Source organism: Pelophylax lessonae (genome assembly GCF_965119305.1).
Source record: "Pelophylax lessonae genome assembly, chromosome: 6".
NCBI classification, from domain to species: domain Eukaryota; kingdom Metazoa; phylum Chordata; class Amphibia; order Anura; family Ranidae; genus Pelophylax; species Pelophylax lessonae.
This window is the reverse complement of record NC_138773.1, coordinates 181,728,689-181,753,542: the sequence shown is the minus strand read 5'-3', so window position 1 is coordinate 181,753,542 and position 24,854 is coordinate 181,728,689. Positions and strand designations below refer to the sequence as shown.

The following is a 24,854-nucleotide window of genomic DNA, read 5'->3' as shown; positions in this document are numbered from 1 at the left end:
AGGCAACAACATTTATTAATATCAAAGCTTTTAGCATATCCCACCCCTAGGGGGTGGTCCCCTCAGTCAATACCTCCCTGCTTCCTGCATTCCCAACTCAGTTTCTAATGCCTAGCTTAGGAGTAGCCTGGCTGTTCCTGTGCTGGGACTCTCAGTCTCAGCCTCTATTCTCTTTTTGATTTTATTTTGAGTCTTTTTCTCTTTCTTTTACTTAGCTGTTAATTTTCAGCATTAGTTAGCTTCTTCAGATGAAGATGATCGTGCGGAGCTGGGTCTCGGACTGGCCACCCTGGATCCCAGGGCTCAGGGCCAGGGGCTTCTCAGCCTGCCATCGAGCGTTCAGCGCAGGTTTCCCTGGCACATTGAATGACCCATCCCTGTTCGCTGCAGGGATGCTATCGGTGAGGTGGCTACCTCACTGGACGCCATTGCGGTTTCGCACTGCAGTTCCACTGCGTCATGGCTGCGACACTCCCTGTCCTCAGTGCAGCGGTTTGGTCGCTGGAGCAGGCTCCCCATGCCATCCGGACTGGTAAGTGTAACTCTATGTGGGGACCTGTCTGTTGGGTGTCAGTCTGGGACTGTGTGACCCTGCATGTCTGTGTGGCTGCTGAGCTCCCTGTCAGATTCCTGTGTGAAATCGCTGCCTGTGTGTGGGCTGCGAGGGGGGGGGCTCTCCCGCTCTGCTGGGTGAATGCATGAAGCAGTCTGAGTTTAGGCGTGCTGTGCGGCGATCGCTGCGGCGACCCGCCATTTTTTTTCTTGGCTGAATCCTCAGCCAAGCGGCCATGTTTGTGTAGCCTTACATAGGCTTTACAGGGGCGGTCAGTAATTGCATCACTTCCTTTTGCTCTGGGACAGCGATCGATGGCAGCAGCCTGTGTGATCTCTCCAGGTTTTTACCTTTCCATTTTGCTGTATTCCTTGCCCAGTGTTCTTATCCCTGTGGGGGTCGGTGTATTCAGTGGGTGCGGTGGGCTACGCTCACCGCGATCTTAAAGGGGCAGTACTCCTTTTTTCCTAATATTACTGGGGCATGGATTCTCAGGATTGCAAGTTTCCTCCCACCTTGGTGGGGGGCCAAGGGGCTGCTGCTTCCCCCGAGGGGGCTGATCTGGCTACTATTGTGGCAAACTTGGCTGCTCAGGTGCAGATGCTGGTGGCTGATCGATCCACAAAACGGCCCAGAGTGTCTATTTCCTCTGATTCAGAGGGCCATGGGGCTGCTATGGCTGGAGTGCCCTTCTCAGGGTCTCACTCATCTCTAGACCTTGTGGGGTCTGAGGGGGAGGCTGAGGTGGAAGGGGTTGATAATTCTCCCCCTGGCTCGTCTGAAGAGCTTGCACTCATGGATGAGTTGGTTGCTTCTATCAAGCAAACGCTGCATTTGCAGGATGAACCATGTCCTCCTGTTTTGATGTCCTCTTATGGGACGCAAAGGAAACGCAAAACGTCGCAGGTTTTTCCTTGCTCTACGGAATTTCAGCGCGCGGTTGATGAGCAATGGCGCAATTTAAAGAAGCCTTTTGCTGTGCCTAGTAGGTTCAAACTGCGAGCGTTGGTGTGTGCCGCCTCAGGTGGATCATGCAGTGGCGATTTTGAATAAGTCCACTGCGATCGCCGCTGAGGATACCCCGGTGTTCCGGGACCCAACGGACAGGAGATTGGAGTCCCTGGCCCGTCATGCTTATACGGTTGCTGGTTCTATGCTGAAGCCTATTTTTGCTTCGATTATGGCAGCCCAGGCTATTGCGGATTGGACGCAGGTGCTCAGGCGCACCCTGGTGGCTGACTCTGCCCCGCCGACAACTTTGGCTATGGTGGATCAAATTCATCAGGGTGTCATTCATTTGTGTGATGCGGACTTAGACTTGGTCCCTTTGGCTGCGCGTCTTTCAAGTGTGGCGGTATTGAACCGTCGCCTGATATGGCTGAAATGTTGGTCTGTTGACCAATCTTCTCGCAAGACTTTAGCTAATTTGCCCTACGCGGGATCCCGCCTTTTTGGCGAATCTTTGGATACTCTGATAAAGGGAATTTCTGGGGGTAAGAGCACTCTCTTGCCCCAAACTCACAAGAACAAGTTTGTTCGTGGTAAGAAGAATACCTAGTTTAGACCCTCTCAGGGGTCCTTTCGGTCGCACTATAAGCGCAAGCCCTTCAAGGGCCAAGGCTCCCAGAAGAAGCCGTGGACAGGTAAGCAGAAGTCCGGCCAGTCTGGGTCTGCTGCCCATAACAATGCGGCCTGAAGGGACGCCCTCACCCGGCTCTGGGGTGGGGGGACGTTTGCTCGGTTTTCTTCAACCCTGGCTGGACCACATTCGGGACAGGTGGGTTCAGGAAATCGTTCGATCTGGATACAAGATCGAGTTTCTCTCTCGGCTGGCGGGCAGATTTTTCCCCTCAAACCTTCAGCTGACTCCGGAGCGCTTGCAGGATCTGCACCTGGCGGTGCGGGACCTGCGGGCCCAGGGAGTGGTGGTTCCGGTGCCTCATCGGGACAGATTTCGGGGGTTCTATTCCAATCTGTTCACTGTGCCCAGAAAGGAGGGCAAGGTAAGTCCGATTCTGGACTTGAAAGCTCTGAACCGCTTTGTGCGGGTTCGCAAGTTTCGCATGGAATCCCTGCGCTCGGTGGTGGCTGTCCTGGTTCCGGGGGAATTCATGGCCTCCATCGATCTGAAGGATGCGTACCTTCACATCCCCATTTTCGAGGGTCACCAGAGGTACCTTCGATTCGCCATTGCGGAGGATCATTACCAATTCGTGGCGTTACCCTTTGGTCTCGCTTCGGCTCCGCGGGTTTTCACCAAGGTGCTTGCGCCGGTTCTGGCTTTATTGAGAGCCCAGGGCATTTCTGTCCTGGGGTATCTGGATGATATCCTGATTCGGTCTGCGACCAGTCAGGGCCTGGTGACCGACCTGTCCATCACGATGCAGACTCTGCAGGAGTTCGGGTGGACGATATATTTTCCAAAGTCAACTCTGTGTCCGTCGGTTCGTCTTCCCTACCTGGGAATGATCCTGGACTCTGTTCAAGCGAAGGTCTTCCTGCCGGAAGACAAGCTCCGGACGCTTCAGGACGCAGTCCAGTCCCTCAGGGACAATCAGTGCTCGTCCCTCCGGACGTGTATGAGGTGTCTGGGTTTGATGGTCCCAGCCTTCGAGGCGATCCCTTTTGCCCAGTTTCACACGCGGGGTCTCCAGGCGGAGATTCTGGCCGAGTGGGACGGCGACCGCAATCTCTGGATCTACAGATCTCATTGAGTCATCTTACCAGAAGGGATCTTCTGTGGTGGCTCCGGTCTCCGGCGGTGTCGGGGGGGGCAAGTCTTTTGGCCCTTTCTCGTGGACGGTGATCACCACGGATGCCAGCCTGTCGGGCTGAGGTGGTGTTCTGGGCGTTCTGTCCGCCCAGGGAACTTGGTCGGAGGAGGAATCCTCCCTTCCGATCAACATTCTGGAATTGCGAGCAATAAATCTCTGCCTTCTGCGTTGGACGGACAGGCTTCAAGGCCGTCCGGTTCGGGTGCAGACGGACAATGCCACAGCGGTGGCCTACATCAACCACCAAGGGGGCACGAGGAGTGCCCGAGCGGCTCGGGAAGTAGCCGACATTCTGTCTTGGGCCGAGACGCACGTCCCGGCGATATCTGCTGTGCACATTCCGGGAGTGGAGAACTGGCAAGCGGATTATCTATGTCGCCAGACCCTGGACCAGGGAGAATGGTCCCTTCACCCGGATGTCTTTCAGATGCTGTGCACGAAGTGGGGGTCCCCAGATGTGGACCTGTTCGCGTCTTGTCTAAACAACAAGGTGGAAAGGTTCGTAGCAAGGACGCGCGATCCTTGGGCAGACGCCTCAGACGCGTTAGTGGCACCCTGGCGTCAGTATCGTCTGATGTATGCCTTTCCACCGATTCAGCTGCTGTCCAGGCTCCTTCGCAGGTTGGCCTCGGAACCGCACACGGTGATTCTGGTGGCGCCAGACTGGCCTCGCCGGTCTTGGTACGCAGACCTCGTGAATCTGGCGGTTGACGCTCCGTGGCGTCTACCTCTTCGGGAAGACCTCCTGTCTCAAGGACCGATATTCCATCCTGCTTTACAGTCGCTGGCTTGAACGGCCTGGCTGTTGAAAGCCAGGTCCTGAAGGATAGGGGTCTCTCCCCTGAGGTCATTCCCACTTTGATCAAGGCTAGGAAGGCCTCTTCGGGGAAGATTTACTACCGTACTTGGAAGGCGTATTTTGCCTGGTGTGAGTCCAGGGGGTATTCCCCTCGCTCATATTCGGTATCGAGAGTGTTGGCTTTCCTTCAAACGGGCGTGGACCAGCGTTTGGCATTGGCCACGATTAAGGGTCAGATTTCTGCGCTGGCCGTTCTCTTTCAACGCCCTGTGGTGTCTAATTCTTTGGTTAGCACCTTTGTTCAAGGGGTGCGACACTTGGCCCCTCCTCGGAGGGATCCTTTACCTCCATGGGATTTTAACCTTGTTCTGTCCGTGTTACAGCATGCTCCATTTGAGAAGATCAGGGAGATCTTGTTTTCTCTGTTGTCCAAGAAGGTTGCCTTTTTGGTAGCAATCACTTCGGCTCGCAGGGTGTCGGAGCTGGCGGCCTTGTCCTGCAGCTCTCCCTACTTGGTGATTCACTTGGATAAGGTGGTCTTACGACCTAACCCTTCTTTTCTTCCGAAGAGGATCTCGGAATTTCACCTCAATGAGGACATTGTCTTGCCTTCGCTTTGCGCGAAGCCTAAGCATCCAAAGGAGGTGGCTTTGCATTCCTTGGATGTTGTTCGGGCGATCAGGGTTTACCTGTCATCGACGAAATCCTTTCGCAAGTCGGATTCTCCATTTGTCCTTCCAGAGGGTCCTCGGAAGGGCATGGCAGCGTAGGCTGCAGTCATCGCCAAATGGATCAGACAGACCATTGGGCAAGCCTATGCTTTGAAGGGGAAGGTTCCTCCTTTCCCTGTGAAGGCGCACTCTACCAGGTCTCTGAGTACGTCTTGGGCCTATCGTCATCAGGCTTCTGTGGCCCAGGTGTGTAAGGCAGTGACTTGGTCGTCAGTTCACACCTTCTCCAAATTCTACAAGGTGGATGTTCAGGCATCGGCGGATGCTTCCTTTGGCCGCAAAGTTCTTAGTGCGGCAGTGCCTTAAGGTCCCTTGGCTGTTGGGATATCTTTATCCCCAGGTTACTTGTTTTCCTGGGTTGTTGCTCCTGTTGAGCACGTTTTCCTGTTGCCCAGTTGGTTTCCTTACTTTGGTAAGGTTCCTTTTTCTCTGATGTGGGTACTGCGTTGCTTTAGGCGCGGCTGCGTTTTTTCCCACCCCTCATGTCTACACTGCTATGGGACGTCCCCATTAGTGATGAATATGAATTGGCGGCGACTGTCGTGGGACGTAAGAGAAAAATTGGATTTTTGTAAGATCTTACCGTAAAATCCTTTTCTCTTAGCTCATTGACAGACGTAGTCCTCTTTGATTCACATCAATTGGGTTATGCTGCCTCCGCAGGAGTAGGACTAGGCAGAAAGAAAAAACTTTCTGGCTCCACCCTAGGGGCAGTCCCAGAGGGTATATCCTCTTCCTGTCTGCTACAGAGAATCAGTTCTGTTACGAAGCAGTGTCAGAGAATTTAACCCAACCAAACTCAATGATAGAGGGGCGGGTACTACGTCTGTCAATGAGCTAAGAGAAAAGGATTTTACGGTAAGATCTTACAAAAATCCAATTTTCTCTGTCGCTCATTGACAGATGTAGTCCTCTTTGATTCACATCAATTGGGACATCCAGAAGCAGTGCCACAAATGAGGGGTGGGATTGACAGAAATCAAAATCCAATCTAGAAGGCCCAACCGGAGCCAACCAGAAGTATCAAGGGACTCATCGAGCAAACAGATGAGACCTACCCAACAAACCCTTCGAGGTAGACCAACAGTCTCCACAAACAGCGGCCTGCAGGAACATTGCGGCCAGAAGAGGCATCTGACGATGCCATCACATAAACCTTATACAATATTGTAAAGGTATGAACCGACGACCAAACAGTCGCCTTGAAAACCTGAACCACTGACGCCTGAAGGCGGAAGGTCCAGGAAACTCTAAGCGCCCGAGTAGAATGCGCCTTAACAGGGAACGGGGGATCCCGACCCTTAGATCGAATAAGCCTATACCAACGTCTGTCTGATCCATCTAAAGATGGTCGCGGCAGAAACAGGCAACCCCTTCTTAGGGCCATCCGTGATCACAAACAGTAAATCCGTCTTAAAAAATGAAACCGTAGTATTCAAATATATCCTGATCGCCCGAACTACATCCAAGAAATGCAACGCAATTCTCGAAGATGATAGGGCTTAGGACATAGGAAAGACAATACAATGTCCTCATTCAAATGAAACTTTGAAACCACCTTAGGAAGGAAGGATGGATTCGGATGAAGAACAACCTTATCCCTATGAACCACCAGATCTGGGGAACAACAGGATAATGCAGCCAGTTCTGACACCCTGCGTGCAGAAGTAATGGCCACCAAGAAGGCCACCTTCTGGGATAAAGTAAGCAAGGGAATCTCCCTGATATTTTCAAAGGGAGGTGTCTGAAGTACCGACAGCACCAAATTAAGATCCCAGGATGGTAACGGTGCGCGCACTGGCGGAGCCAGGTGTCGCACCCCCTGGATGAAATTCCGCACCAAGGAATGAGTAGCCAAAACCTTCTGAAAGAAGATAGCTAATGCTGAAAACAGACCCTTGAACACTCAAGGCCAGCTTCTGCTCAACTCCCTGTTGCAGAAAAAGCCAATATTCGGGCTACCGAATAAAGACATGGAGGGAACCCAAGGGATTCACACCACGCAATATAAGACTTCCATGTACGATGATACATCTTTCTGGAAGTCGCTTTCCTTGCTTTAACTAGAGTAGGAATAACTGAAGCTGACAATCCCTTGTCCTTCAGCACCTGGGTCTCAATAACCGGGCCGTTAAAGCCAGCGATCGTAAAGCAGGATGAAAGATCGGTCCCTGCGACAGCAGATCCTCCGTAAGAGGAAGTCGCCAAGGAACGTCTGTGACCAGCCTGACCAGGTCGGCGTACCAGGCCGACTAGGCCAGTCCTGATCTACCAGGATAACTGGGATTCCCTCCACCTCTATCCTGCGAAGAAGCTTCGGCAGTAACTTGAGAAGAGGGAAGTAGCTGATACTGCCCCCACGGGGCGATCAGCATGTCTGCGGTGTCTGCTAGAAGATTGTGGGAACGAACCACAAACCTCCGCACTTTCCTGTTGAGCTGAGATGCCAACAGCTCCCATTCGGAGTGCCCCAACTGGGGCACAGTTGGTGGAATATCCCTGGATAAAGAGATCATACCCCTTGATCCAGAATCTGATGGCTGAGATAATCTGCCTGCCAATTCACCCCCGGAATGAATACCGCAGAGAGAGCTGGAACATGTGTTCCGCCCAACGAAGAATGCTGGCCACTTCTATGGCCGCCAGGACACTCCTGGGGCCCCTTTGATGATTGACATAAGCCACTGCTGTGGCATTGTCCGACTGGATCCGAACCGGGCTGCCCTGGAGCTGCTCGGTCCAGTGAATCAGACAAAGTCTGATCGCTCTCAGTTTCAATACATTTATCGGTAACCTGGACTCTTCCAGGGACCAAAGCCCCTGAGCCGAGAATTTCTCCTCACCCGGATAGACTGGCATCTGTGGTGATAAGCGTCCAAATATTGGTAGGAATGACTTCCCCTGGCTGAGCATCGGAGACCGAAGCCACCAGACCAGGGACTCCCTGGTCCGCTCGCTCAGCCGGATCCGATTGTCCAGGGAATCTGGATTTCGGTTACACCTGAGAAGAATCTCTCCTTGAAGGATTCGGGTATGGGACTGGGCAACTGGTACTGCTCCAAAGGAAGCCACCATCAAACCCAGGACCCTCATGCAAGCCTGGATGTGTCTAAAATTAGACCCAAATATTCCAGCCTTCTGGTGGGAACCAAAGATAACTTCTGCAGGTTCACCAGCCACCCGAACTCTTGCAAAGAGGTCATGGTGATCTCTAAGTTTAGTAATAGAGTCTGCGGAGACTCCACACGGAGCAGAAGATCATCTAGGTGACCTAGAATCGATATGTCTCATTGTCGTAACAATGTCAAGACTGGGGCCCACACCTTTGTGAAGACCCGGAGAGTCGAGGCGAGACCAAGGAGTAACGCCAGAAACTGAAAATGGTACTCTTTCTACGGAAAAACGCAGGAAACGCTGATGTCCTGCATAAATAAGAAAGTGAAGATAGGCATCCTAGATGTCTATGGGCGCCAGAAAATCCCCCTGATGCAGGGAGGCCGCTACTGTGCGAATGGACTCCATCTTGAATTTTTGTACCCTGACAAAAAAGATTAAGTGCTCTTAAGTCCAGAATTGGATGCACTTTGCCCTCTTTTCTGGGTATTGTGAAAAGGTTTGAATAGAACCCTTGAAATGCTCTGTCCAAGGAACGTGGACCACCACTCCTTGTTGCATTAAATCCGTGACTGCCCCCCGTAAGCTCTTAAGCGATCCGGGGATAGTCGAATATTGCGGAAACCGGCGAAGACGTCCCCCTGCCCCAGCTATGGGCGGGGGCGCACCTTCAGGCTTTAGTAGTCTTATCTTCAGGTCTGGAAGAGCCGGGCTTTTGCTTGCCCAACCAGCACCCCTTAAAAAAACCTCCCGAAGGAGTTTTGGTGGACTTTGCTTTTTTCGCCCGTGGGCTGAAAAAACTTTTTATGAGCGGAAAAAGAAGGCCCCCCCGTCTCTGACGGGATCTTTTACCCTTAGTACTTGGTGGCAAGAAAGTGCTCTTTCCTCTAGTGAGATCCTTAATAATCTCATCTAAATTGGCCCCAAGATAGGCGCACACCCTGAAAAGGGAGATTTAACCAAAGCTGCCTTGGAGCCTTGGTCTGCCGACCAATATTTTAGTCACAGTGTACGCCTGAGGACCACTGCTGAAAACTGATGCTCGCCCCAATAGTGGAGTGGCGTCTAGTGCAATGTCGCAGACAAACTGTAACTCTTGTATATCTGTTCCACCAGATCTGATACCGCCTGGGGGATATCTCTCCCCTCTAAGCCACTTGGTCCATTCTAGACCAGTAGCAATTACTGGTCTGAAAGCTGACCCAATTAGGGAAAGGATGGCGCGAGACACAGTTTCCACCTTACGATCATCTTTAAAGGACGGAGCATCCTCCAATAGGATAACCGTAGCTTTGTTCAATCTGAAGATTGGAAAATCCACCACAGATGGTACTATCCATCTCTTGAGGAGTGATTCCTCGAACGGATAACGCCTATTAATGCGTTTAGGAAATAGTAGGGGCTCGTCCTAGATGACCCCATACCTCCTTAGTTACATTACCGAAATACTTGGGTAAGGAAAATACTTTCGCCATCTTGGTGCGTTTCTTAGTACCAAATGGGATCTCAGTATCAGCTACTTTTGATGGTGTAACCTCCGAACAGATACAATTAGTGCGTTTACTAACGCTTCCTCCCGGGCTATGGTAGATGCCGAAACATCTTCCTCACTGTCTGAAGAGACAGTACCCGAGTCACCAACCCCAGATGAGGTACCTGCAACTGCAGGAATAGGCTCAGACTGAAGTTTCAGATGAAAATGGGGATAGGCGGGGGTCGCTTCCTTGCGCCCTGTCCCTGGCAAGCCAATTCCACCCGGGATAGACAAAAAATTTCCAAAAACTGCTGACAATGACTCACTATTAAGTGGGGAACTGGAGGGTCCTGCAGCCACTTCGAGGGGATCAGGTGGAGATACATGTGGCAGGGTCCATGTTAATCCCGGACACTTTGCCGGTAAAAAAGAAAAAACATTTTTTTTTTTTTTTTATATAAAAAATACCTAAAAGAAAAAATCTTTCTAAAACATCTTGCCAGGACCAGAGATCCCAGCAAGGAACTTAGGTCCTTACTCCTGACTAGACAGAAAAAAACTGATTCTCTGTAGCAGACAGGAAGAGGATATACCCTCTGGGACTGCCCCTAGGGTGGAGCCAGAACGTTTTTTCTTTCTGCCTAGTCCTACTCCTGCGGAGGCAGCATAACCCAATTGATGTGAATCAAAGAGGACTACGTCTGTCAATGAGCGACAGAGAAATGGAATTTTTGTAAAATCTTACCTGTAAAATTCCTTTCTCGGAGTCCTCCGACAGTCGCCGCCCCGCCCCTCTTTTGGGGTTTGTTTATGTACTCTACTGCTATGCTACTGAAACTGAGTTGGGAATGCAGGAAGCAGGGAGGTATTGACTGAGGGGACCACCCCCTAGGGGTGGGATATGCTAAAAGCTTTGATATTAATAAATTTTGTTGCCTAGCTACTCCTGCGGAGCAAAGGTCAATAACCCCATTAGTGATGAATATGAAGTGGCGGCGACTGTCGGAGGACTCAGAGAAAGGAATTTTACAGGTAAGATTTTACAAAAATTCCATTTTCTGTTGCAGGGGGGTGTCCCCAAATGAAGAACACAATGAATATTGCTAGCAGCTGCAATTGCATGTAAAAACCCAACATGCTGATTGTACACAAGTTGATCGATGGACTTGGGTATAATCAGCCTGCCAAAAGCTGGTTTGAATTTCGGACAGTCCCTGCTGACTTAAGTCTTTGCTGTTTGGAGATTCCGGATTACTTCTGATCTCCCCACTCTCCTCAACTTCTCATCTGTGTGGGCTCCCGTTTTCCCCCTTCCTATTCTCTTATCAATTCTCTCCTTCCTTCTAAATCCCTTCCCTGAGTTCCTATCTTCCTGGTATTAGTTTCACTGGCTTCGCAGTTTGTACCCCTATCCTCCCTCTTCTGTCCTAGATGCATGTGAGTTTGCAGGTTTACACCTTTATTTCAGGAATTACTCCATACACTGAGTTCCACAACTAACCAGCATTGACCTGCCTTTGTGTTTTACCTTTTTGTAGATTATGGTTTTTACCCATGGCTCTGATTGTTTTGGAGTTGCCGGTTACCCTTTATGCTGAAAGCTAATATTTTCAACCGTTTACAAAAAAGACTGGTAAGCTGCAATATATTAAACTTTGGGTCTAGATACACTCTAATATTTATTTTTTTAACTTCAAGTAGGCTTTAACATAACGTTGCAGGATATTTTTCATAACTTCATCAAAAGGCTCTGGTAGGAGCTATACCATAAAACGAGAGCAAAAAATTCTTCAAGGTGTAGTTTAAAATTGTGATTGTGATTGTGAGCCTAAAGCACAAATGTGAAAAATAATGGAAATTTAATTCATAACCCTTTTGGACCGACCTGCCAAAAGTACTGCGATATATTTTGTAATAAGAAGTTGTAACTAACTGTCTGAACATAAAAAAAAGAAGACCTGCCACACAATAGGCAATCTGATTTATTCAGTCAAAAAAATCCACTTTTACAGGTTTTCATTTTTGCAAACTTTACAGCAAAACTAATATATATACAGTAAATAAATACATTCCAGATCACAAAGGACACTTACTGACTGGAAAGCTTTTAGTTTGCATACCGTTAATACATTCCAGATCACACAAGGACACTTACTGAATGGAAAGCTTTTTGTCTGCAAAACTAAGATGACGCATTTTAGGTAAACCACCAAAAAAGAAAAAAAACAGACTTGCTTGCAACATATGCACATTCTAAGAACTTCCTGTTGTGTTAGGTTACTATACACAATTAAACTGGACTGACAGTTAAAGTTTTCTTTGGTGGAACACGTTGCATAAAAACAGTGTTTTCTTAACATGGACATAGTTTAATAAACTTTAGGTTTAAGAAACTCAAAGAAAAAGATCTACAATAAAAAAGAACCAGTGAAAATAAAGTTATTTAAAAAAACGTTAAATAAAAGTACTTCATCAACAGACATTTTGTATCTTCCTGTATTAGGTTTACCATTTCCTTCTGTACTACGTAGTGAACTTCACTATATTCAACTCCAGTAATGACAAAAATGTTAGATTCCAAGATATAAAAAAACTTTACCATGTGTAAATGGACATTTTTTTAATTCAAAATATTTTATACAGAAATAAAAAATGGTCACAGGTGTATAGTGGTTCCTTACAAGCCCCTTCTTCAGGTAAATATATGATATGGCATCATTTTGGGGAAACCCGAGGCTGTGCTGAAGTTAATATTCAACTCACACTGCAAACTAGATACTTCCATGTTCTACCCTGCACCTTACTATTGATGTGACCACCACTTATAGTGATAGGCCACTGGGGAAGCCTGGCACTATAGAAGTTTATTGCTCTTTGACATGCAGGCACCTGGAGTGTACTAATAGGAGTATTAACTTTACTGCAGCCATATGTTTGGAAAGAACCACTGGATCCTGAAAGATGTTTTACCAAAAGATCAACTCCATGAAATGTATTTTAACGATGTGGGGGGATATCTGTTGCAATTACATCCTTATTGTCTTTTAACAGATAACCATTTTTTTTTTTATTTTTTTTTTAAATTGTTGCTTTTCCTCAGTGTTCCAGCTTCCCAACACTTTACAAAAACACCCGTCACATGTAGAAGAATGCAATTCACGGAGTCTTACAAAAAAAAAAAAAAAAAAAAATGGCATCTGATACTCCTACCAAATACTAAACATGTTTACTACTTACTGGCTGTCATGGTACAAAGCAGCTTTTCTGAGGCACTTCTTTGGACCTACCTACAGCAGTTATGGCACAGGTCCTTGTGTGCAAAAGGCTAAACATAGTGCATTATGCTCTTCATTATATGCATTATACATTTGTCTAAAATAAATTGTACCCATCTTTTTCCATTCCTTATACATTAAAAAAGGAAGCCACCCAATAGGCTGCATCAGTGTTGAAATAGCTCTTTCATGACACTTCCTTCTTCGCAGAGCGACTGCTCCTAGGAAAACTGGCAGGAGGTGGGATTGCTACCAATCAGGTAGGCCTTGAAATAGCCAAGGAGACATTGATGCTGACCAGAGGTTCTCTGAATGAATTTCCTTTAATGTTTTCATATTGAATTGAAGTACATTTCAGTATTTTTTATTCCCTTTCAAGAGGAGATTTGTCTTTGGGCTAGAAAATATTTCTTTATGTAGGTTTAAATATTTAACAGAGACTACAACTTCTTCACTGCAAACAGTTAATTCAAATGACCCCTTACCTTATTCTGTCATATGTTGAGCAAGGACTTAGAAAATTAGGCAAGATAATGATTGCCCTTTGGATATCTAAATATGGTGCTCTCTCTACACAGATTTCACTTTTTGAACTCTGTTGGCAAGAGCCTTTATAAAGTAATCTAAAAGTTGTATACCCCCAAAAGTCCAACTAAAAGTTGTATACCCCCCAACAGTTTAACATGTGCAATATATGCTATTAAGAATGCATATTAATTGGTTCATCTACTACTTTGTATAGGTAAGCAAACTTTTCATATTCACCTATAACCGGCAAACTATAATAATTTTCCACTCATGGCACCTGACATTCTTATTAAATTATTCATGTACTGAGGATAGAATTAAGACTACAGCCTCCAAATCCATTCATATATATTAATCCCTTCTTCATATAAGTGGAAAGCAGCCATTATTGCCTATGTTCAACATAAGTGTTCAGCTGCTAAAATTAAATTAAAACTAAACTAGCCATATATCATGTAGTTAAAAATTTGTTAACGATTTGACATGAAGGATATCCAAATGTTATGCTCAGTGACTAAAGAAACTACTTTTGCTTTTCTTTTGTATCCTAACCATTTTTTTTTTGCTCTTTAAATGGAATGAACATATGAAATTCATATGTATAATTTGACATACCCAGTATAAAACCCATGCTTTAGCTACCTAAAATGCTGGGACTGTGTGTATTGACTGTCACAATGGGCTGTGATTCTGTATATGCAAATACATGCACATTAGATTTATATATAAAGTGCAGCTTTAAAAACAAAGTATATTTGAGGTTTTATCTAAAAGAGAATAACTTGTCTCTTTTTACAGTATCGTTCAAAGTGGTATTAAATATATATATTTTTTTTAAACATTTAAAGACAACTGTTTTACCAAAATTAAATTTGTGTTCTGATATTTATACTTTTTTTCATTTCAAATCTGGTGTTTACAACGCTGTCACTTCCAAAAAAATCACTGTATATTATTATACATTTTAATAAATAAGATTTAGATTCTGTAATCTATAGGCCTATCGCTGTTATCACCAAAGTCTGGAAACGAATGAACACATTACACAGATATTAAAGTTTTAGGAACAAATATCTTTCATTTGAGGCTGCATAAAAACTTTGATTTTTTTTATGACTTACCATTATCCCCTTTATATGGAGCCCCAGCACCAGTCAAAACTTCTCTTCCCCAGGCAACATTAAAAATCCTAATTGTTATGCAGACTCAATTGACGTTGATATATGTTACTGAAACTTCAATGGGGCTTTAATGATTACCAGCAAAGAACCCGGGAGATTTGGGGCCAAGTTACCAAAGCAGTCATGTCTCACTTGCTCTGTCAATCATGTGCATGCGTTCCCACTTTTTTAAATATTTGTTAAAATAGCCGTACATTGAAAGTTTGTAGTAACTGGTTGAAAAAAAGAATGGTGACAACGTTTTTTGAAAAAAAGAAAAAAATAAAGCCAAGTATCCTAAGTGTAATAGTGCCAACAGTGCTTGTACTGTATATATACACCCAGCATTTTACCATTTCATTTACAAAGCAAATCTGGCTGTTTCAGTCTGTAAACTTTAATATGCAATGCACTCCACAGACTATAAATACATATATAAATAAAACGTGGCCCCTAGGGTTGAAACCAGAGAAACAACATCACCTCCTTTGTAGATGTGAATATCTAGATATAATTTTTCCTATTTGTTGCCATTTATTCTATGAAATATTTTTGTAGTTTTTTTGTCTGTCATGTGCAGATGTTTCCAGTGTATAACCAACATTCTTCTCAATATGAAGATAGCAACCATATTAATGCCCCCCATCTGTGTGTGGGGTGGATGCGCTGTCTTCTGAAGAATTGTCCTTGGTGAGGCCAGTGTCAGTTGGCTGAACGTGGTCCGTATTTCCTGGCGCACTGACATCACTCTGCTTCTGGCTATCAGCAGTATCGGCAGTTGTGTCAGCACTGGGGGCTTCACTCATCACTGACTGTGGTGATGTTGAGGAATGGTTTTCATTTTCCTGGGACATATGAAAAGTAAAACATTACATTAGGTACATTTCCACTACTTCTGTTAAACCTTGAAAACAGATGTGACATTTTACCATGCACATTAAGGAGGACATTAAAGTGGTCAATGAAAAAGGTTTCACAAAGAAAACATCTTACAACAAATTCAAAGTTGCATGCTTTTGAAACCAGACTAATCTCTGAAATTCAGCCAGTTCCAGAGATAACAGACGTAAATATTTATTGACATTATGTCTAATTTTTGAAAAAACTTTCCACTTGTGTATAGATGGTGGTGGTACATGGCGATAGGTTTAGAAGGAATGCACAATATGGAATGAGACACTGCAAGCAGGAAGACCAAGACTCTGCCACATTAGTCCTCAAGAGATGCAGAAGACAAGGAAGAGGCTATTCAACTTCCAGCTACAATATGGTTTTGGGCAACTAAACATGCATTAGTAATACAGAAAGACACCCCAAAAATTCCAGAAAAATCTTGGTAAAAAAAACAAAAATAATATTTTATTAATACTGAAAGGACCAAAAATAATATTTTATTAATACTGCAAGGACCTCTCATTACATTGCTTTAAAGAGCAAGTAAGCCCACCAAAAAAAATAAAATAAAAAAATTATAAAAACCATTGAAACAAAAAAAAATAAAAATAAACCCTGTAAGACAAAAGGCATAATGAGCTAGTGTATGCATCGCATACTAGCTCATTATGAAACACTTACTTTAGAACGAAGCCCCCGCAGTGCTGCCTGCTCAGCGACCGGACAGCCAACATATTCGGCTGTCCTGCTTCCTGGCCATCTGATTAATCGGAGGACTAAAGCCCTGTACACACGCACCAATTGTTGGCCGACCGATCGGCCGTCTTTTGTCCAGTGTTGTTGTGTTGGTTGAAATGTGCTCTAGACTGCACAAGAATTTTGTCGGCCAACAACAACCAACTGCAGAAGTGATGTCATGTTCTGGTCTACTTTTCGTGTGTTTTTTCTTCACTGAGCATGCCCAGTCTTGATCATCACATTTTTGTTGGCCGAAATCTGTACTGACTGACGAACAATCGGCCATTCTGGTGTTGGCCAACAAAAATTTTATAGCCAGCACACCAGATTTTGTTTGGCCGAAAAGTCGCAGTCGGTTGTCGGAAGCATCATACTAACAAGCCGATAATCGGACGAACGGACGTTGTCCGAAAATTTACGGCCAACAATCGGTGCGTGTGTACGGGCCTTTAATCAGAGGATTAATCGGAGTGACATCCCTCCCACGTATGCGCGCGGGAGCTGGCGTTCACAGCACAGGGCTCTGAAGGAACGACACAGGTGGCCGTTCCTTCAGAGCGCATGCGTTAATGACATCATCGGCTGCATTAACAGTAAATATCTCCTAAACGGTGCAAGTTTAGGAGATATTTACAGTACCTATAGGTAAGCCTTATTAAAAAGGTACAAGTTATAAGAGAGGATTTACAACCTCTTGAAGGCGTTCAAAAAGAAAAAAAAAATAACAAAGGGCGCAGCCGTAAAAAACAGGGGGGCTGCAGTGTAGGATCGTAAACAGAGGCTTGAAGAAATTTTCAAAAATTCAATTCTGACACTTGTCCCATCAACATATACAGGTGCTAATAAGTCTAAAATGGCACTGTGTGTGCTTTCAGGTATGCAAAAGGATTGCACCACATACAATCACTACACATGGACATTCACATGAACATTACAGTCTCACATGTAGACTTTGAGGTAGAATTGCTCCAAAACAAAGGGATTAGTAATACAAAGCAAGCATTCCCATACCTTTAGTTCTTGTTTCCTAATTGTTATTCCACAAGCAGCAATGGAAAAATAATACTTAATACACATCACATCAAATGTAATACCAAACAACATCAAATAATAACCAAAATGTAATTGTAATATACAGAGTAATATACAGAATATTTAAAATTTGCAATTTTTGAGTGAAAGTGTTTATCTGTAGCCAATCTTACCACTACTGAATTGCCTTATCTTTTCCATTTTGAAAGTTAATGTTTTGGCATTCAGATATAATTATATCCTGAACTAACTGCACCACATTCCCCAAAGTCCTAGTGCAGCTGCTGGAAAATTAAACACCCCACTGTGTCCTATAATTTAATATATTACTGTCTTCCAGTGCTACTCTCACCCTCAAAGACATCACTGGGGAGAAATTGTGGCGACTGGAGAAAAATACTGAGTGGACTTTTATTTTATTTACTTACTTTATGGACTTCACTTATCTATCATTTGTTCACTTTAGCTTTGATTTTATTTGATAATAATTTTCATGTAATTGTATCATATGTACACTGTATTTGTGGTGTGGTGTTTATTTACTGAGGGTGAATGTTTTGGCATGGTTGGTATATAGTGGGCTTAAAGTGGTTGTAAGTCAGAAGGTTTTTTATCCTAATCCATTCTATGCATTAAGATAAAAAGCCTTCTGTGTGCAGCAGCCCCTCTAATACTTACCTGAGCCCATCTCAATCTAGCAGTGTCTTGGCTGCCCGGGACTCTCCCCCCTCATTGGCTGAGACGGCAGCGCTGCGACACTGGCTCCTGCTGCTGTCAGAGTCAGTGAGCCAATGAGGGGAAAAAAGGGGGGCTGCTCTGGGCCCCAGCCTCGAGCCTGAACAAACACGGGGAGTGGTGGCTCGGCTCGGGTGCCCCCATAGCAAGCTGCTTGCTATGGGGGCACTCAACAGGAGGGAGGGGCCAGGAGAGCCAAAGCGGGACCTGAGAAGAGGAGGATCTGGGCTGCTCTGTGCAAAAACCCTGCACAGAGCAGGTAAGTATAATATGTTTGTTTGTTTTTTTTATCCCAAAAAAACCCAGAGACTTTAGTATCACTAGGGCTGGGTTCACACATGTCCAGCTGTGGTTTTGTTTACCAGTTCAGGTGTAAATTTTTCCTAAAATTTGCACCTAAAACTGACCCAAAATTGAAAAGGACCCTTTTTAGAAACGAACCGTGGCTCTATGGACATGTGTGAACACAGACAGTGCAGCTCAGCTTCCCACTTCTTCATTACAGGGGTTTGATGGACAGCAGAAGGAGCCAATGGCTCCTGCTACCTCAGCAAAGGCTGTGAGAGCAGGAAGAGCCACCAAGGACGGGCACATTGCTGGATCGAGTGAGGACTCGGGTAAGTAAGGGAGGGTTAGGGGGGGGGGGGGGGCGATAATACTACTTAAACATTTTTTACCCTAATGCAGAGTGCGCATTAAAGTTTTTTATTTTTTTTTCATTTTTGGATAGAGCAAGGAAGGGTCATAACCCCTGTCAGATTTTTTTATTTTTTCGACATCTGTGTCCCAATGTGATGATTTCCCTTTACTTCCTGTCCCATAGCCAAACAGGGAGGGAGAGGAAAAAGCTGCAAATTAACCACTTAAGGACTAGATCTATTTCTGACACTTGTTGTTTACAAGTTAAAATTTTTTGCTAGCAAATTACTTAGAACCCCCAAAATGTATATATTTTTTGTAGCAGAGACCCTAGAGAATAAAATGGAGATCGTTGTAATACTTTATATCACACTGTATTTGCGCAGCAGTCTTACAAACGCTATTTGTTTGGAAAACATACTTTTTTGAATTAAGAAAAAAGCTCAATTTTTTTTCTACAATGTGAAAGAGAACTTTACACTGAGTAAATAAATAACATGTCATGCTTTAAAATTGCGCACGCTCGTGGAATGGTGTCAAACTTTGGGACTTAAAAATCTCTATAGGCGGCGCTTTAATTTCTACAGGTTACCAGTTTAGAGTTACAGAGAAGGTCTAGTGCTAGAGTTATTGCTCGTGTTCCAACGATCACAGCGATACCCAACATGTGTGGTTTGAACACCATTTTCATATGTGGGCGCAATTTAAGTATGCGTTCACTTTTGTGCACGAGCTCGGAGGGATAGGGCGCTTTAATTTTATTTTCTTATTTATTTTTACACTGTCCCTTGTAACAGAAAAAAGCAGGACAAAAAAGTTAGCCCATGAGGGAGGAAGTGGCGTTTGACGTCGCTCTGGTACTCCAAGGGCATAGAGTCGAGTGGGGTGGGGGGCATCTTGCCCTCACTCGACTTCCAGCCCATCCACACAGAGGATTAGATAGTTTTCCCAGCTACCGAAGGCCCCGGTAGGGGGGAAAATGAACGGGAAGCAGCTAGAGGGGGTGGGCAGCTCTCCTGCCGCCCATAAAAGTGATCCTGTGGCAAATCCGCTGCTGACATCAGCACCTCTCAAGCTCTCATTTGCCCAATAAAAGCTGACTAATGGCACTCCCTTTTGTCACTCTACTGCTTTCTACAGTGCAAATCTATAAAGTGCTATGTACCTACATCACCTTTCAAACTGGGCCCTCCAGTTAGAATGCATCTTTCAAAATTGAAGCAGAGTCTGTGGTACCCACTGATCGGCTCCTGTTCATAATCACAGAGGGAGCCAGTGGCGCACATTCGTGCCTGCTACCCGGTAGTGTGGGATCATGTAAATATACACACAATGTGATCCTGCGCACAGCCGCTGCCCTGTAGTCGTAAAAATGCTATTGGGCGGTCGGCAAGTGGTTAACTCTGGGTACAGGAAACCCTTAAGCTGCCATTACTGACCTCCTTTTCCAGATTCCATAGACCAGTGATGGTGAACCTTGGCATCCCAGATGTTTTGGAACTACATTTCCCCATGATGCTCAACTACACTGCAGAGTGCATGAGCATCATGGGGAAAGGAAGTTCCAAAACATCTGGGGTGCCAAGGTTCACCATCACTGCCATAGACTGTTGGCCCTGATTTTTTTTACTTGCATAGCATAAGCTTGAAGCAAAAAAGTTAGAACTCTAACCTGCATACTTGTTTTGGTCTAGCAACTCAAAGTACTGAAGCCACTAAATAACTACAGCTGTTAGATAAAGCAGGAGGAGGAGTCAGCACTGGCAGCCCCTACATATTTCTATTCTATACTTAGTATATATTTCTTTAAAACATGTATTTGGAAATCAATAAGATCAACTTACCCGTTGACACTATAGCCAAACAGCAATTGGCTGCATATGCTTTCCAATTACTATAACCCATCCTATTTCAGCCAGATAAGAGAATTGGGAAATTATCACAGATCAGAACTAAACACAAAAAGGAATACCTGAAACCAAAATGCTACTTTTTAAAAGCAGCAGCCAAGTTATAACGGATTTCTGCATCGCATCTCACTCGCAGGCAGTTCACACTGCCCTCTGCGAACCGCTGCGGGTGTCAATGTAAAGTTAATGACACCCCCAGATCGGTTTGCATATTGCAATGCGAACTGATAAATGGTTTGGGAATCGGGTCACATAGGTGTTCACACCCATGCGATCCAATTCCAGTGCAGACCAAATAAAGGGTCCTGCACCATTTTGGTCCGAATGCGTTGCGAATTCAGCTATACAAACTGTATGGGTAAATTTGCATCGCACAGAGATTGCATGTGAGCTACACAGCAATGCGGTGCGAATCACATGCAATGTCTGTGATTGCACCAGTGTGAACCCAGCCTAAGCAGCAAACATTTCTGCCTAGTGAAATAGTAAAATAACTCTCTAAACAGACCCCCGGGTAGCAGTAAAAATCATACAGCGATTCGAACCCTCCTCTTTATCTAAAATTTAAAAGTATGTTTTTTGATGAACTATTTGAGATGATCGAGATAAGGATGCAGGTTACCGTTCTTCTTTGTAAAAGCAATTCATCCTTTTAGTTATACATCTATTACAAAACTACAATGCTCAAACAAATTAAAGGAACACTTTGAGATCTGATGTATGTTCAATCAGGGAAAAATCTCATGCTGGATATCTAGACTGATATGGACTGGGTAATGTGTTAGGAATGAAAGGATGCCACATTGTTTGATGGAAAAGAAAACGAGGGCTGAATTCAAAGCCCCCCCCCCCCCCCCCCCCCCCCGAAAATCAGTGGGGAAAAATGATGCAGCAGGCTAGTCTGTTTTTCTGAAATTTCATTGCAGTAACTCAGAATGGTACTCAGAAGTTTGTATGGTCCACATGTGCTTGTATTCATGCCCGACAATGTTGGGGCATGCTCCTAATGAGACGACGGATGGTTTCCAGGGGTATTTCCCTCCCAGATCTGGACCAGGGCATCGCTGAGCTCCCGAACAGACTAAGGTGCAATCTGGTGGCTTCGGATGGACCATAACATAATGTCCCATAGGTGTTCTATTGGATTTAGGTCAGGCCAGCATGGGGGCAATTCATTGGTATTAATTCCTTCATCCTCCAGGAACTGGCTGCATACTCTCGCCACATAAGGCCAGGCATTGTCCTGCACTAGGAGGAACCCAGGACCCACTGCACTAGCGTAGGGTCTGACAAAGGGTACAAGGTGTTCATACTGATACCTAATGGCAGTCAGGGTGTCATTGTTTAGCCTGTAGAGGTCTATGCGTCCCTCCATGGATATGCCTCCTCAGACCATCACTGACCCACCACCAAAGCTGAACGATGTTACTGGGAGCAGAATGTTCTCCGCAGCTTCTCAAGACCCTTACACGTCTGTCACATGTGCTCAGGATGGACTTGCTCTCATCTGTGAAAAGCACAGGGCGCCAGTGGTGGACCTGCCAATTATGGTGTTCAATGGCAAATGTCAATCGAGTGCCACGGTGCTGGGCAGTGAGCAGTGAGCCCTCAGGCCACCCTCATGAAGTCTGTTTCTGATTGTTTGGTCAGAGACATTGACATCAGTGGCCTGCTGGAGGTCATTTTGTAGGGCTTTGGCAGTGCTTTTCCTATTTCTCCTTCTCCTTGCAAAAAGAAGCAGATACCGGTCCTGCTGATTGGTTATGAACCTTCTACGGCCCTGTCCCGCTCTCCTAGAGTAACTGCCTCTCTCCTGGATTCTCCTCCATGCTCTTGAGACTGTGCTGGGAGAGACAGCTAATCTTCTGGCAATGGCACATATTGATGTGCCATCCTGGAGGAGTTGGACTGCCTGTGCAACCTCTATAGGGTCCAGGTATTGCCTCATGCTACCAGTAGTGACACTGACTAAACAGTCAGAAAAGATAAGTGGGGGGGGGGGTAGAGTCAGTGGCCTCCACCTGTAAAACCACTCCTGTTTTGGAGGTTGTCTCATTGTTGCCAATCTAGTGCACCTGTTATTTCCGGTAACATCAAAGCACCTGAAACTGATTAACAACCCCCTCTGCTACTTAACTGACCAGATCAATACCCCAGGAGTTTGATTGACTTGATGCTATACTCTGATTAAAAAGTGTCCCTTTAATTTTTTTGAGCAGTGTACAAAAAAAACATGTCTCCTTGATGGCCAGAAAGAGAATAGTAAGTAATCTGCGGATGTTCATTTTACACGCCTGTACAATTTTACTCAATGTTCGTCTAAATTTGGCGAAATCTACAAATCAGAAGCTTTGTTCTTCAAGGTCTCCTGACGGTCCTAGAAATAACTGGCTCTAAATTTTGTATACGGATATAAAAGCATTACAGCCCTTATTTGGAAGTTGAAAACACCAATTCTTTGGATTCACTCTATCTGAAACTTCATAAAGATAAAGACTCCCTTTAAATATATTTGGTTCCCATTATAATAGAATCACCCCCTCGATAGTACATTACTCAATTCAATATAGGTTTACCTACATTCCACGCATTAATCCTGTTTTAGAAAAGAAAAAATTCAACTATATTCACATTTATCTGAACACAAAAAAACATACATCTAAAACAAATCATGTAGCAACACAAAATGTATATTAGTTTCAAAACTACTAATACATTTAATATTGGAAAAACAGGTGTCTGGAAACTAAGCCCTGTATAGAATGGACTTTAAAGAGGTTGTAAACCGAGAAAAAATTTTTTTCTCTTCTTTACATCCTGAAAGAGAAACCCATAATGAGCTAGTATGCATCGCATAGTAGCTCATTATGAAATACTTACCTTAGAACGAGCCCCCGCCGTGCCGTCCGCTTACCTGTATGACGGGCGACATGTATAGTCGCCCGTCTTCCGGGATCGCGGCATCCGGCCATCTGATTGGCCGGAGCCGCGGTGACGTCACTCCCGCGCACGCGCGCGGGAGCCGACGGTCACGGCACGGGGCTCTGAAGGAACGGCACGATCTGCCGTTCCTTCAGAGCGCATGCGCCAGTGACGTCACTGGCTGCATTAAAGGTAAATATCTCCTAAACGGTGCATGTTTAGGAGATATTTACAGTACCTATAGGTAAGCCTTAATATAGGCTTACCTATAGGTACAACTTCCTGAGGAGGGTTTACTTCCTCTTTAAGGGCACATGCATGAGACAGATATAACATATAGATGTAAAATAAAATCATATTTTATTTATTATACATAAAACATTACATATTAAAATAAGGGATTGCCCCCAATTGGTAATAGGACGACCCTTTACTACAAAAAAATGCATATAATCGTGAGATTTATAAGTCACTAAAAAAGTGACAGAAGGCAAACCAGTTCATATATAAATGAAACAAGGAGAGGTTACATCTGTAGCATCAGTCAACTTGTTTCGCACAATGCTTCGTCAAGACCTTGCAGATGCGCCTACCTGACAGATTTCCATAAGGGTGAATATAAGAATATATATTTCTATATTGGAATGTGTTTACACTTTGCTGCATCCAATATATTCATTTTTCCAATGTGTGATGGTAGACGTGGATACAGCTGCATCTTATCGCACAGTTTGAATTTTTTTTTTATCTATTCTATATATAGATTTTCCTCTGTTCTATGGTCCTTTGGTGTCCCTGTGTCCGCCCCAAGCCGAGTTCCTTATGTATGAATGGTTTGCAGAGAAGGTATTCCAGTATTGGGTATTTCTATTGATAAGTTATATTTAGAAAATCTATATATTGTTTGGTGTTAATATTAATGTTTATTTTGCTTATTTTAAGAACGTGTATATCTGCGCATCCGCAAGATCTTGATGAAGCATCCTGCGAAACGCGTTGACTTTAGCTACAGATGTACCCTCTCCTTGTTTCATTTATAAATGAACTGGTTTGCCCTCTGTCACTCTTTTAGTAACTTATAAATCTCACTATTGAAGGTTTTTATTTGTAGTAAAAGTTTGTCTTATTACCAATTGGGGGCAATCCCTTATTTATTTATAATATGTAATGTTTTATGTATACTAAATAAAATGTGATTCAATTCATCTATGTCTTATATCCGTCTCATGCATGTGCCCTTAAAGTCCATTCTATACTGGTATTGGTTTCCAGACACCCGTTTTTCCAATATCTTTTGCTAATCAGGATTATGGCACACTCGTTATAGCTCCAACTTCTCTCTTACAAATCCATTTAAATCATTGTAAATTCTTTGATTATTATTCTTTGATTATTTTCCATCCATGGTAAATAAACCTGTGGGTTGCTCGGGAATAAAATCCTTTAGCTCCATCTGGATTATGTTTTCTAGGAACATATTTCGTTTTTTGAACTTCATATTTTAATTCCAACCCCTCACCCACTAAAAGAAATTCTATGTTTTTACCTGAATTGGGATACAATAAATGTACCCTTT

At 44.5% G+C, this 24,854-nt stretch overlaps 1 protein-coding gene across 3 annotated transcripts in view; it reads right to left on the bottom strand.

The window, feature by feature from the left end:
* Window positions 1-14,642: 14,642 nt before the first annotated feature.
* The window catches only part of MFSD6 (major facilitator superfamily domain containing 6), an 86,469-nt gene continuing 76,257 nt past the window's right edge, over window positions 14,643-24,854 (bottom strand). The window contains exons 6-7 of one of the 3 annotated variants that reach the window (XM_082260051.1): window positions 17,052-17,067; window positions 15,115-15,253 (exon numbers count right to left, since the gene is read on the bottom strand). In XM_082260051.1, coding sequence (XP_082116177.1) covers window positions 15,246-15,253; window positions 17,052-17,067 — 24 coding nt within the window. In that variant the 3' untranslated portion in view covers window positions 15,115-15,245. Of the gene's footprint in view, window positions 15,254-17,051; window positions 17,068-24,854 lie in introns of all 3 variants that reach the window. The other 2 variants (XM_082260049.1, XM_082260050.1) reach the window with 2 other exon arrangements.